Genomic DNA, 14,787 nt, shown 5'->3' on the forward strand with positions numbered 1-14,787 from the left:
TGCACTTTTCTTTAAATTGCTATAGTAAAGACCACAAACTCAATTTTTTGAGAGTCCTTTCTGTATCTTTCGATTTTATTATCTGTAAAAACAAAATGTATTTGAAGTCTTATCTCTAACGATTCTTGAGATATGGATGACGAAAAATGGTATCGCGAACGTATAAACACACGCATGCACAAACATCTCTCTAAAAATCTTTGATTAAGAATCAATTCGACAGATCGGACCGATTAAAAATACTTCCTATGGAATGTTAAAAATACTACATAAACATAAACAATAAAAGTGTTTTGTAATTGAATATGAGTTGATTGGAATGTTCCATTGTTCATTTGACACGAAAACCAAGGAAACCAAACGAATACTTTTACAATCAATGGATTTTTTTGAGAACCATTTTTGTACATATTCTGTACGGAAAATATAGTTATACATACTTCGTTATAAGTGTTTCACAAACTTTAATCTTTAATAATCTATTAATGGATTTTATTTGAGAACCATTTTTGTAAATATTTTTTACGGAAAATGTAGTAGTACATATTTCGTTTTAAGTGTTTCAAAAGCTTTAGTCTTTAATAATCTATTAAATATAATAAATGATAATTTTTCCAAACAAAAACATTTTCTTTTTTTACTATAAAATTATTCCGGAAATGATATATATATATTTTGTAAATTAAAAGTGGATGTGAATGATACTAATATTTTTTGTAAGAACGAATACATCAATTAATTAAAATAGAATGCATGGCATCCCAAGTTTGTTAATATTTCTTAATTTATTGAAAATTGACCATGTGTTTAACATTATTTTTTAATCATTTTCATAAACTACCATACGCATTTCTTTTTTACGCGACTATCTTTTGGTAAGACTTATGCACATATAAAATCTATATTTTCTATTTTTTCTTACATTTTATTTTAACTTAAGATCATAACATCTAAACACCTTTAATTCTTGAAGTATTACTACTTCTTTCTTTCAGTAAAAGATAAACTTTGATTAACAATGAGTGTTTTTATAATTTTGGGTACCCGCAACCTTTTATGGAAGTGATGAAAATCGTTTTTTCCTTTTTTTGAAAATATTGTTGTGCTCAGAATAAAAATGAGAAGAAATACGTTTATGCGAGTCGTTTTTTGAACATGTTCTAAAAGTCTGTCTATGAAAATTTAAGTTTAAACTATACTCATCTATCTATATATAGACGAAATTGGCCTATGCCTATATATTTCTTTTCAACGTTACGTGGCACGAATTATAATGAGTCTACCCTTTATAAAAATGGGGTGGATATAAATGAAACAAGGATCAAATCGGAAGTGATTCCTGCACAAAAGGGCATACCCAGGTGTAGGCACTGAAAACTTACACACACGAACTCCAGATGCTATTTTGCATGAGTGACTTCCAATCCAAAAAGTTTCTAAAAGTTTTTTTTTTGCAGACATGAGAGCGTACTTGTGTATCCTGAGAAACAATTTCCGTGGGATTGTGTTCTAGTGCCACATATGATAGGAAAAGGTAATGAAAAAAACGCCATTTCGGTTGTTCAAGTTGAGTGAAAAGTTCTTTTCTCTTGAATGAATGATGGTTGAAGCAAATGATGTATGCAACAAATTATGATTCTTTAAAGTGACTTTTTCTAAATGAGACAATTGTATATAAAAAACTTACTTTTCATTTTGTATTTCAACTCTAGTGAATCATTTGAATGAATATGTTTTGAATTTAAATTGTGCATCAAAAAATATTAAAGCGGACGTTTTCGTATACAACTCGCAAAGTCTTTTAGTTGAAATTCTTTGGTTTTGCTAAATCTTTTAATAACAAGTTTTCGAAACAGCGAACAAACTTTGAGTAAGAATTAAAACTTTGAATTTCTCCTAATAAATAAAATGTTTATGAAAACAGAAACAACATATTTGATGAGATGTTTATTTAACCTATTCTGTTAATGTATTTCAAAAGTAAAAGCACCTAACTGATAAATTTCCCAAATGTTACAACATTAGTGCTCACATTCTTTTAAAATTAGTTCACCACTCTAAAATGTGTGTATTTGCATGCACCTTTGGTGTGTAGTGACTTAATTTTGTTTACTCTAGTCGAAAACATATTAAATCTACATCGGTTTCAAAATTGCTGAATGGTATTCATACATAAACTAATTTAATTATTTTATTTTTCAATTCAGATCTTATTTTCAAAATTAAATTCGATTTGTTAGACAAAAAACTTCTTTTTTGGTAACACAGCTTTGTTTTGACTTACTCTTTAAAGCCGTCACTGTTTTATTTAATGTAGGTACCTATGTTCATATCTTGGAAATATTAACATAATTCAATTAGAAAATAATTCTTAAAAAAAATAAGAAGAAATTGTAATTTCTGAACCACATTACAGCAAAAAATACTGCTTTTTCACTCAATGAAGGGACTTTAAACTACATTTTTTTAGCGTTTTCTAGAACTATGTATTATATAATTATAAAAAATGTATCTTGACGTATAGGTCTAGTTTAACTAAAAATGCATGTTTGTTGTGAGAACGTTTTTCTTGTGGTGTTTCATATCTCTCTAAGTTCTAAACAATTTTCTCTCAATTGCCAATGTCGAAATTAAATATTTCCATGAAATTTTTGAAAAATAAAACAAATAAATAATTAAGAAATTATATATGTATATTATCTTTTATACATATGTATTTACATATTTTGGGCAAGCTTATTATTTTTCTATGGCCAAAGCATTTTTGGAAAATATCATGTTATTTTAATTCTTAAAATTCCAACAACACAAATAACGTCGTCCTCTCATAGCAAAAATACTATTTAATAACGCCACATTATAAATATAAAAGTCCTGTTACTAAACCTTTTATTGCGGTCAAATAAACGCCCGGAATATCTATTTCGGAAGGAGGGTTGACAACAGAGTTAGAAAGTTATTTCTCAGCTATTTGCACCTTGTAAATTTGGTTGTGGTGTCTCCTTAAATTCCTTCAACTGATCCTTTCCTTTATTCTAATTTTTTGGCAACACTTCTATACACGTTTGTATGTACCTACATAGATAAAATCCTTTGTACTTTTGTTTGATATTTGCATCATATTTTTATACTAAGAGAATGTAATCAGAATTTACTAGCTGGCTTTTGTTAGAATTCATGAAACCTTTGAAAGGCTTTTAAATGTATCGGAGTATTTAAACCAGAACAATTTAATTCATAAGTTTGTATCATTAATTTATAATAATTGAATTCCCTAATAATGGATAGCTAAGAGACTTGCACATTTTATTTTATATAAGAGTTTTAATTTTAAGCTTGAACAACAATCTGAGTGCTAATAAATGCCTACTGAACATCGTATCTTTCTCGCTATTTGGAAAATGGTCTTGTTTCTTTTTATGAAGTTGAAATGATAAAGAAATTTGCTTAAAGTAATTAAGATACAAAATGTATTATTTTTAATAGAAATAAATAAAAATTTGCTTTGCGCCTACCTATTATAATATTCCTTTGATTTTAATAAAGGTTGATTTTTAAATGTATCTAGTGCAAACAACATCGGTAGCCAAAAGAATAATCGGTGTGCTTAGAATGATTTTTCTATTTTGCTTTTTATGAAAATTAAGTACATGTTTATACATTTGTATATAAAACAACAAAAAGTTAATATGTACTTATGGATATTTCTAAAATTTTGCATTGTATTTTTTGCGCTCGGTATTTATTCAAAGACATGAAATAATAATTTGAAATAAAAATTTCAACCATCAACCTTTGTGGAGAAAAATAATTTTGAAACTTATATTTTCTCGGTACACTGTAGAAGGAACCACTTTAATCAAGTATTTTTTGCACGTTTTAATCTAATGAACTTATATTATCTTTTTGTGCTAAAAGGTTTTAAATTGAATTTTGTCTCAATTTTTCTCTCATGAAAACATAGTAGGTATGTACCAGGTACCTATTTTCAGAAACCTAATCTTATCTGGCTTTATATATACATACATATATACTTGAATAATTTAGCTAAGCCATTTCATCTGCATATACACTCTTATTTCACTGAGTGGTAACCTTATTCTATGTCTACTCAAAAACTTATTATAGCTTCTTTTTTCTTTGTTCTACTCAAAGATGAGCATAAATAATGGCACAATGCGCAAAAGGTCCTTACAAACAAACTTTAAAACAGGGTGATTCACATTATGTGATAAATAGGATAAATAGAATATATATGAACCTATATAACTATATATACACATATTTCTTAACTAAATGTTTTTTCTTTTGACAACACAAATTCTTAGTCACATCGGAACAATTAAAAACATTTCATAGTTAGAATGGTTTTTAAACAAAAACGTTATGTAGGCTGAACAAATCTTTGAAGAAATAGCTTAACTTATTTAACAATTTTATTATAAATATTGTATAATTTTTGCCTACAACTTTATCTTTCTTTTCTCTTCTTTTTTTTTATTTCACTGCTTTCATTGTTAAACTTAATAGGTTATCACTAGTTTATAAGATATTATATCTTAATGTGTATAGCCATATCGAAATAAATAAATAAAAAAATAAAACAAATATAATTTTTACATTAAAAAACTTGAATATAAAAGAATTCGAAAATATAATGGCTTGTGATGATTTTTACTTGCAACATATAGGAACTACATATTTGGCATGAAGTGCATTCGTAAAAAGATAAAAACTCAATTAAAAGTTTTAATCAGACATTACGATGGTATAAAAGCCGAGAAAAGCGATTCCGTCGGTCTGTATGTCTGTCCGCGAGCCTACAGTTCAAACCATTGGTTCGATTGATTTTTAAAATACTCGCTCTAACGAATTTAAAAAAAAATACTAAATCAAAGTTGTTTTTGATTTATTAAATGTCATTTAAATTGTGCCATAATATCTCTCTAAGTCTTTGAAAGTACTATACCCTGCTAATATTATTTAAGAAAATAATGACATGAACTATCGGAACAGTCTTTGTGTAATATGTGTTTTTCTTAAAAGAGTCAGTTGTTTTCTTTTACCTTAAAAAACACTTATCTAACAGAAAAGCTGTAAAGCCCTTAAAATTGAGCTTTTGTAACTATTCCTATATTCTTAATTAACCATTTTCAAATGTTACAACAGTGAAGGGTACCTCATATCCAATAATGCATACATTTTGTTTACTGTATCATTCAAATTAATCCAGTTCAAAATTGCATAATAAACATACTGTTAACGTACACTAATAAACGATAGAAGGCCACCAGTTTTCAAGATATTAAATATAAAAAAGATTATTAAATTAAAAAAAAAAACTACAAACACAAAATCAGTAAAACTTCTTTTAAAAAATGATTTAATGACCGTTCAGGTTGCCAGCAATTAATTAAATGTATTAAACAAATTATTTTTCGACAAAGGAACCAAAACAAAATAGTTTGTTGCAATATAAAATACATGAACCTACATATACTGGACGGACCAAACGCACAAGAACGATAGACAGTAATTGCCTCAAAAATATTTTGTTGAAACTCTTCAATGTCGTTTTATTATTTTTATTTTAAACTCAGACTTTTGGTCACAGCAAACATTAAACGAAATAAGTTTCCTACATATAAAGCAAGTAAAAATGTCTTAATTAGAAATTCTATAGTCTTTCTTTCCCCTACAAATAAGAAGCCCCTGATTGACCCTCTTAGAACAAGGAAGAAACACTCACCAAAATCCGACATCTCACATCTGCCTTGTCATGAACCACTTCATCTTGTGACAGAAAAATTAAATGTTTTCTGTATGAAAGCGGATTCTGAAAGGACTCATTAAAATGTATATATTCCTGTGAGCAAACTTCATAAACTCACAGTACATAACCTACCAGTTCACAAATTTTCATTCCTAAAATGAAAACGACCATGGCTGCGACACTAATACAATCTTTATTTTGATTTATTTAGTACATTTACTTTATACCTTCTGAAGAGAATACGCATTGGCATTAAAAAAAAAGAATTTATGATTATGTGTAGTTAGCAAGGTTTTAGTATGTAGGTCAGGAAAGGATGAATGTTAATTCAATTTACGCCAACATACAAGACAAATACTGGAATTCAGTTTGAAACTAATAAAGTTTAATAAGTTCAAACTTGGTTCTTTGTAGGTGTAAGGAATATGTACACACCTACCATATTAGCATTTTTCAGGGATTACATTAACCAAATGGCCGAGCAAAGGTAGCCGAAAAGATTTTGATGAAGAAAACAAGGTGGTGGTGTTAAATTATTCATTGTGGTGCGGCCGGTAATACTCGTAGATAGCAGATAAAGACATATCAATGACTCCAACTAACTTATCTATTAACAAGGTTTCTGTTGACTTATTTTTGAGAATCTTAGGTTTAAAGGAGAATCATTTATGTGGGTGTTTTTGAAGCAATCAAAACCTTTTAGCAAACCTTTCCCTTTCTGCTTAAACATAAAATGACTGATATCTTTAAATATTAATATCAGGAGTCCTTGTTTTAAGGTTTAAAGAGAGAGTTTTCTGAATTGGAAAGGTATTTTATTGTTTTTGGTCGGTGCTGTTTCAACATTATTGAAAAATACTAGTATTGCTTCCAAATTCATTGTTAATTGCTCTAGCGCAGTGGATATTCATTTACTTAGTTTGAATTTGTTTTATTCCTTCATAAAAATTGGCTAAAGGGAATTATTCGAAACATTTAGAAAAAATGTGGCTATTCTAACCAGAAGTAAGTTGTTTAACAAAAACTATAACAAGGATGTTGATTAAAGGTACAAGTATACGCACTTTTCATATTTAAAGTATTGTCCTCCATTTTAATTTCCACTAAATAAATATAACCTAATCGTTTTTTTTACCTAAATATAAAAAAATATTCTTAGATGCAACCCACACTGATAACTTCCCATCCCGTTTGTAGATTTGCCTTGCTTAAAAGGTTTGTAGGTTATTGAGTTCAGTTAAAAGGTCGTCAGTTGAGTTGATCTAAACAAATTACCAACAATATTTTGCATATAATAAAATAGTTTGACTTCAAAATCCATTTTTGATATTACTTATATAAACAAATACAAATTGGATGAATGAAATAAATTTGAAGATAATGTTTTCTATTATTCACGATATATCGAGAACCGAACATCAATTCCACCAATTTTGCGTACCATTTTTTGCAGATTTCAATTTTTTATGAAAAAAACTGAAAGTTCGATTTTTATAAAAAAAATAACTGAAAGTTGAAAATAATATATTTTATAAAATAAAATTAATTTGAAACCTAGATCTTAAATTTTTAAAAGATATTTTAGTCGAAAATCAATTTTTACTAACTTTTGTTAGGTTTTTAATTTTTTGTAAAAAAAAAACTGTCAATTCGATTTTTCTCAAAATATTACTGATTGTTGACTAGAATATTTTTTAAAAGATAAAATTAGCTTCAAGCTAATGTCTCAAAGTTTTGAAAAGTTATTTGAGTCGAAAATCAATGTGTACTAACTTTTGTCAATTTTTTTTAGGTTTTTATTTTTTGTAAAAAAATGTCAATTCAATTTTCTCAAAATTTTACCAAATGTTGAAAACAATATTTCTGAGAAGATAAAATTAGTTGCAAACTAGAATCTCAAATTTTTGAAAAGATATTTGAGTCGAAATTCAATTATTACCAACTTTGAGTTACGTTTTTTAGGTTTTTATTTTTTATAAGAAAAACTGTTGATTTGATTTGTCTCAAAATTTTACCAGATGTTGAAAACGTTATTTTGCGTTGCATAAAATTGTTTTAGAGTTAAAATCATCTTTTTATCGTAAAATTTTCGAGCTGACAAATATTTCTGTTCAGTTTTTTTGAGTTATATAAAAAACCGTTCGTTGGATTTGTTTCCAAAAATATATTTGTTTGGTATCACGTTACAACATATAATATAAAATTTAGTTCAAGCTTCTTGCAATATTGGTTCTTGAGTTATTTTGGGTTAACCCAAAATGTTCACCTTTTCTAAACTGCTATAGTAAAAAAAACCACTTACACTATTTTCTTGAGAGCCATTTCTGCATCTTTCTGCATTATATTATCTTTATAACAAAATTTATTTGAGGTTGATATCTCTACTGGTACTTGAACTATAGACGACGATAAAACGTCGCGAACGTACGTACACAGACATCTCGCTAAAAATCCTAATTTTGACTCTAGGGACCTTGAAACGTCGAGAAATTCTGTGTGTTCTCTGAATGCGCCGAATTTACATTAAAACAAAAAAGCGTTTGCTAAAAATTAGGAAATCAATAAGTAGGGTTCCCTCAGGCGTATACGTACTTGTCTCATTTTCTGTTAGTTCTTCTTGTTAGTGATTTTCTCAAAAATAAAATCGATTGGCATTTCGTATAATAATGCGGTAATAGAAAGAATTTTATCCACTCGCAACTCCACCATCCATCTCTTTCCGCTACCTTAAGCATCATTAAAAACGTTTAGAAGGATTTGTTTGAAATTAGTTTTTTCTTCGTTGATTATACTGAACTTTTTTGTGATTTTGTTAGTTGCGTTAATATCTATCGCTCTTTTATTCATATTAATGCTAATGCTCAAACCGAAAACTGTGTCTCTTAATAGTTGGTATTTTTCCTTTATAAGTCTGTAGAATGTTTATGTGTTTTACATATATGTGTGTGGTATTTTATGTAGTGAAACTGAAACTTAGATGATTAAAAGTTCAAGCTATTAACAATCGTATCAGAATCACTAAATACCACACTTGAAATTTTAAACAAAGCGGGTGTGAAATAATTGTCAATTAGTTATAACATTGAAATTGCGGAAAATCGTGTATTTTTTATAATTTAATTGGCGGTCGTATTAATTATTCATTGTTTATACAAACAAAATAAAAGCAATGAAAGTAGTTTTATGAAAAATAAAATGGTCTTATAAAAGATACTTTTCTATAAGGAGTTGTTTTTTAAAAAAATCCAAGTTTTTTAAAGTTCAACATTTTCTTATCGCAATATTTTATCAAGCGTTTATAAAATCTAATATTTTTAGGCTTATAATAATTAACAATCCAAGTTTCCAACCTCGATGGCTTACTGCAACATCGCAGAAACAGAAAAACCCCGTTTTTGTAATTTTTCAGTTATTTTAGCTTTTTAATTTGAATATTTTGTTTGGATATAATTATGTTCTACGAATTTTAAATAAATAAACTAACTGTTGATCTTAATAAATAAAACTATTCAAAAAAAGCTAAAATACTTACAAAAAATCAACGAATCAATTCTAAAATAATTTGCCATAAGGTACGCCAAGCCCTGAATCGAGTAGATTGAGCCTAAAGAAGAAAAACATAGTGTGGATTGGGGGTCTTTATCCCCTGTGTTAAGCGAAACGTTCAATTTTTCAAAAAAGTGAGTTGCCATGCAAAATCACAGATTAGAAAACAATAATAACAACTATATTATAATGACATAACTTTTCTGGAAGCAAGAAACCCATTGTTGTAGATACTTTTTAAAAGAACTTTCTTAAAAAGTAGTTTTATATCTCAGAGTAAAAAACCACAATTTTTTCGTTTTTGAGCACAAATTCTAAAAACAAAATCTAAAAACGTTTTAATTTTTGCGAGATTTGGAAACAATTAAATATAATATACTTCTTTTTAGCCAGATAATCTTGTATCCGGACAAAAAAAAAGCAGTTTCATTAAATCCATTTTTTTTAATTTGTGACATTTGTCTTTTAAACAATCCAAGTTTTCAACCTAATGGTCTGAGCTCAGGATATATAAATATAATTTTGTTAAGAATACTTAAAACGAAAACTATCTAATTTATGTTCTCTAATAGAGCCAACTATGCTTCGAGAGAAAAATTCCTAGGGTGTATTTTGGTCCCGTATGCATAGATGGAGAATAAGGAGAACATATAAAGACGAACTGTACGGGCTGTACAGCGACACTGACCTAGTTAACAGAATTAAAGTCCAATGGCTTAGATGGCTAGGTCATGTAGAGCGAATAGACATCAACGGTCCAGCCCGGACGGTCTTCGAATCCAATTCTGAGGGACGGGCGGTGGATGGCGCACAGTGGTTCGGGTTGTATGGGAGAGCGGAAAAAAGTCTGTTAAATCTTAAAGGTTCAACGGATTTAAATAAAATTTGGCAAACATATTTTGTTTAGTCTTGTACATATTTGGTCAACGAAAACACGAGGCCCAAAAAGAATGACTACTGAAAGAAGTGACAAAAAAATTGTTCAGTTAGCAAAACAGAACCCTTTCATAGGCTCTAGGAAAATAAGTAATGGACTTCAACTGTCTGTTAGCGCTGTCACAATACAAAGGCCCCATTTAAGAGCGCAGCTACCGACCCGAAGTCCACGAAAGAAATAGAGGAATGTTCTGTGAAGCGATGAAAGCAAAGTCGTCCTTTTTGGGTCCAAACGTCGTCGAGAATATGTGAGAAGACCTTAAAATGCAGCATACTATCCACGGTACACTATAAAAACAGTGAAGCATGGTGGAGGAATAATTATAATATGAGCTTGATTTTCATATAACGGGGTCGGGCCTATTTATATCATGGGGGATATAAGGGATGCAACCGAGTATGTGAACATTCTCGAGGAGGTTATGTTACCCTATGCTGAGGAGGAGTTAGTTTGGGTATACCAACAAGACTATGACCCAAAGCATACGTCAAAAAGAGCAAAACCATGGTTTGCGCAGAAGAAGTTATCCGTTATGGAGTGAGTGAAATAATTTTGGGAAGCAGTGCGTGATTCGTGGAACGCAATACCAGTCGAAAGGTGTCAGGTTTTAGTGGACTCGATGCCATGTACATGCGAAGCATCATACAAAACAATGGTTATGCAACAAAGAACTAATTGTAAGCTATAATTATTTGTACACTTTCATATAACTTATTACAATTTTGTCTTACTTCTAACGTAATAGATCTAGTACTTTATCATGCACTGCTATTTTTATGCACAGGCATATATTTAAAAAACGGTTTTTACTGTGACAAAGCTAACGGTAAAAAATCGATAATACTTACTTTCTGTTATTATGAATAAAATATTTTACTTTGTTATTAATAGTTTAATGAAATGTATTATAACGTTGATATTGAACACAACTGTACATATATAAAAACAACTTTTTTTCATATTTTTTAACAGTAACATTGGCGTGCAATGTAATACTGAACCAACATAACGAAATAATTCGCAGATAACAGTTTAGGCTTTTGCTAAACTTTAATACCATCAGCATTCCATCAAAAAATACAGTGAATTAAAATAATCTTAGACTTTGCCTCCCGAAACCCGGGAAAATGAAATCCGTTAAAATGAGTCTTAGCATATTTGAATGTCCCCATATCCCAAAACTATACGAAGCCTGAAACTGAAAGACTTCTTGTCTAATCAAGTTACTTTAAAAATTTGATGAATCTTTGGAAATTACTTATTTTGAAAAACAGCAGAAAAGTATATCAAAACACCTTCCTAAAAATGCATGCAACATATTATGTAGGATATAAAAGTAAAACATATTTCAATTTTATCATTAAAATGTTCGATTTTTTAATTTATAAAGATTTTACAGCATTCAATGTTCTTAACCACAACTTAAAATTAGCAAATATCTAGTAAATAAATAAATTCATTTCTTACACGTATTTCGGTGTGTGAAGCTTAAAGTAAGTTTTTAAGTCAAAAATACACAAAGTTTTTACATTTAAAACCATCCTCTGTTTTAGTCAAGTGGATTAGAGACAGCACCAACTAACTCGTTCTTCATCACCAAATGCAATATGTTCTATGCTCCAAGATGGTGTTTCAAGTCGTCCAACGTCATCAACCTTTACATCGTTGCCAACTGGAATTCCAATGTGAACAGAAGGTAAGTGAAATGAAAGTTGTGTAGAGCTATTGCTGTGACATAAGGCGGTATTGTTGTTTGAGTAGGCTGCTATGGAATCGCAAGAATCGAATGCGCGCAAACTTCTACTCTTTCCTTCATCTGCTAACCGAACCAAACCCAAAGCTGTAGCGTAGAATACTTGTTCGAGCCCTTGATCTTTTTCAGCCGATGTTTCAAAATAACTCGCACCAATGGATGAAGCAAAGTGATATGCTTCATCTCGTGATACGGTCCTTGCTGACGCGAGATCAAGTTTATTCCCTACTAATGTAAGTATCATTGGATCCTGAACATTTCGGTGAAGTTCTTGAATCCAAGATTTGATTTCTGTAAAAGTCGCATGTTGAGATAAATCAAATACCAAAATGGCTGCATTCGAATTCCGATAATACATTGGAGCGACAGCTCGGAAACGTTCCTGACCTGCTGTATCCCATATCTACAAATAGAATAAACAATGAGAAATATTTAGCGCTGAATTCTTCCTTAAAAATAATTATTTTAAAATGCATATTATTTACTAATTCTTTTCATCTTGTTAAGAGCATTTTTTAAACAATGTATGGAGTTAAAAAAAAGACTTGAATATTGTTCCCATTTCTGGCTTTAATAACTATTGTCTTATATTTTTAATTATTGTTCAACCTCAAGTTTGAGAAATAATTTTAAATCATTTGTTCGCTTTTTTTTATAACTTTCTGCAAATCGTCTCAGTATCTCAAAAAATATAATCATGCTCCTTTGCTTTGTATGTTAAATTTTTAATGTCTCTATCGTTGGGGTGTCATTTGAAAGATAATGAATGGTATTCTTTGCAAAAAAAAAAACATATAAATAATCAAAATTAACACCAACACTTTTAACTTGGTACTTTGATTGAAAGTGGTTTGCTTTTTTTATATCGTGATATTGAACTGATTCTCATTTTCATGTGGTTGGTTGTAAAGAGCTTATTATTTTCAGAAATTAAGTTTACATAATTCAATTTACAATAAATCAAGTGTTCATTAATTTCATTTAAGTGATTCATATTACTTTGTTGAGGGCCAGAAATCATCAAGAATTTTCCAACATTTTTTAGATCGACCCTTAAACTTTAAATTTTATGAATATCGTTTTATAACTTTTGCAACTTTTTTATTTAAAATTCGTTTGAATTAAGCAAAACAAGTAAAATAATTAAATCAAACATACTTAACAACAAATTTGTATTTCTTATCCAATAACGCTAGTTAACATACGGTTTTAAAAGGTCTTTTATGGAATGACGTATAGCATATTTACTAAAATAGATATGTACGAATTTAAGGTATGGTTAATTTAATGGTGTCGCTTACTTGCAATTTAATCTTTTCCTCATTCAAATACACTTTGCATGTAAAAAATGATGCTGCTATTGTTGGCCCAATATCCTTATGGAGTGAGTTTTTAATGTATTTTGTAACTAAACTAGTTTTCCCTACTCCTGAAATAAATAAATCGTTATTATTATTTAAAAAAAAAAAGAAAATATTATAATTCGAATAAATAAGTCTTGACTCTAATGTTTAATTAATACCTATATAACCTTAAGATAATTTGTATACTATATAATAGAACAGAAGTCTAAGATATATCTGTTTTAATTATTTTTTTTTGATGTTAGAAGGAAAATTCATTCTGACATTGACCTAGAATTATTGATAAGAAAAACTAAGGCTCTTCACTCTCATGGAAAAATATGAAAATTTTGATTATGGCTCTATCAACAAAGATACACAGTTTAACTTACATAAATCTAATAACATATCTCATAAAAACATTTTGGACGAAATAAACTTCTTACCAAAGTATGAAAACAAAAAATTACAAATATGTAAGTGCTGGTGCAACAACAAAACAAAAGAAAAGTCTTAGTCAACAATCAAAATAAAAAAATAATATCTCTTATCAACAGTTCGTTCATTACTTTTTATGAAATTAAAGAATTGTGAGTATATTTTAATTAAATTATAGTGTAAGAATAAAGACAGTTGAACCAAGTATACACTGATATTTGGACTATTGCATATCCTTTGTAGGGTTATGGAAAATGATTTAGATGCATTTAGTATATTTGGGGTATTCCCTCCGAGAATACTATGACTCAGATTATAGGATAGAGACTGTGTACAAAACTATCCAAAGAAACTAAGCCAATATAGGGAATGTATGTATATACATATATGTAATTTAATATAATGTATACGAAATGTGCTCTTTTTAACCTTAGCTATATTAAAAAGATTAAAACTACTGATATTACTGTGGAGATGAATTTAAAATACAATTTTCTTAATGTTATAAAGAAATCTACTTACCCCTTGAACCTAAGATAACAACTTTTCCCTCAATTGTTCGCATTTTTAAATTTATTTTTTTAACTCAATTAATTGCATTTAAATTGTAAACTGTAGGGTTTCTTTGGTTTTACTTAAAGGTAACAATTTTTATATTATGTTTTTGTACTCTGATATCTGATTTAACAAACAATGCAAGCAAAGCAAAACAAACATTTTATGCGTATCACATAACAACGAAATAGTCTTTCATGACAGCCCTAATACAAATTGAAATTGATGCGCAGGTACAGCTGATAGCTGTCATTCGGAAAAGGCCCGTTCGACTGACTGAATCCATAATTTCATTCTACACTGCGATATTCGCACGATTTGCCAGTTTGTTCGCTTACGACCAAATATTATCTTTAATTGATTTTTTTTCTAATTTGGTTCAGGGTGCTCGCAAAGATGAAGTAAACAATGTCTAGATTTTCAAAAAACTATAATCAACGAT

General features: G+C 29.0%; 1 protein-coding gene across 1 annotated transcript; it reads right to left on the bottom strand.

The window, feature by feature from the left end:
• Positions 1-11,602: 11,602 nt before the first annotated feature.
• LOC129952304 (ras-related protein Rab-22A) lies at positions 11,603-14,553 on the bottom strand. Its single transcript, XM_056064823.1, has 3 exons — positions 14,313-14,553; positions 13,311-13,438; positions 11,603-12,412 (listed from the first exon to the last, which is right to left on the bottom strand). The coding sequence occupies exons 1-3, from the start codon at positions 14,353-14,355 to the stop codon at positions 11,819-11,821; spliced, it is 765 nt and encodes a 254-aa protein (XP_055920798.1). The 5' UTR covers positions 14,356-14,553; the 3' UTR covers positions 11,603-11,818.
• Positions 14,554-14,787: the final 234 nt, after the last annotated feature.

This window comes from Eupeodes corollae, chromosome 3 (genome assembly GCF_945859685.1).
Source record: "Eupeodes corollae chromosome 3, idEupCoro1.1, whole genome shotgun sequence".
Taxonomy (NCBI): domain Eukaryota; kingdom Metazoa; phylum Arthropoda; class Insecta; order Diptera; family Syrphidae; genus Eupeodes; species Eupeodes corollae.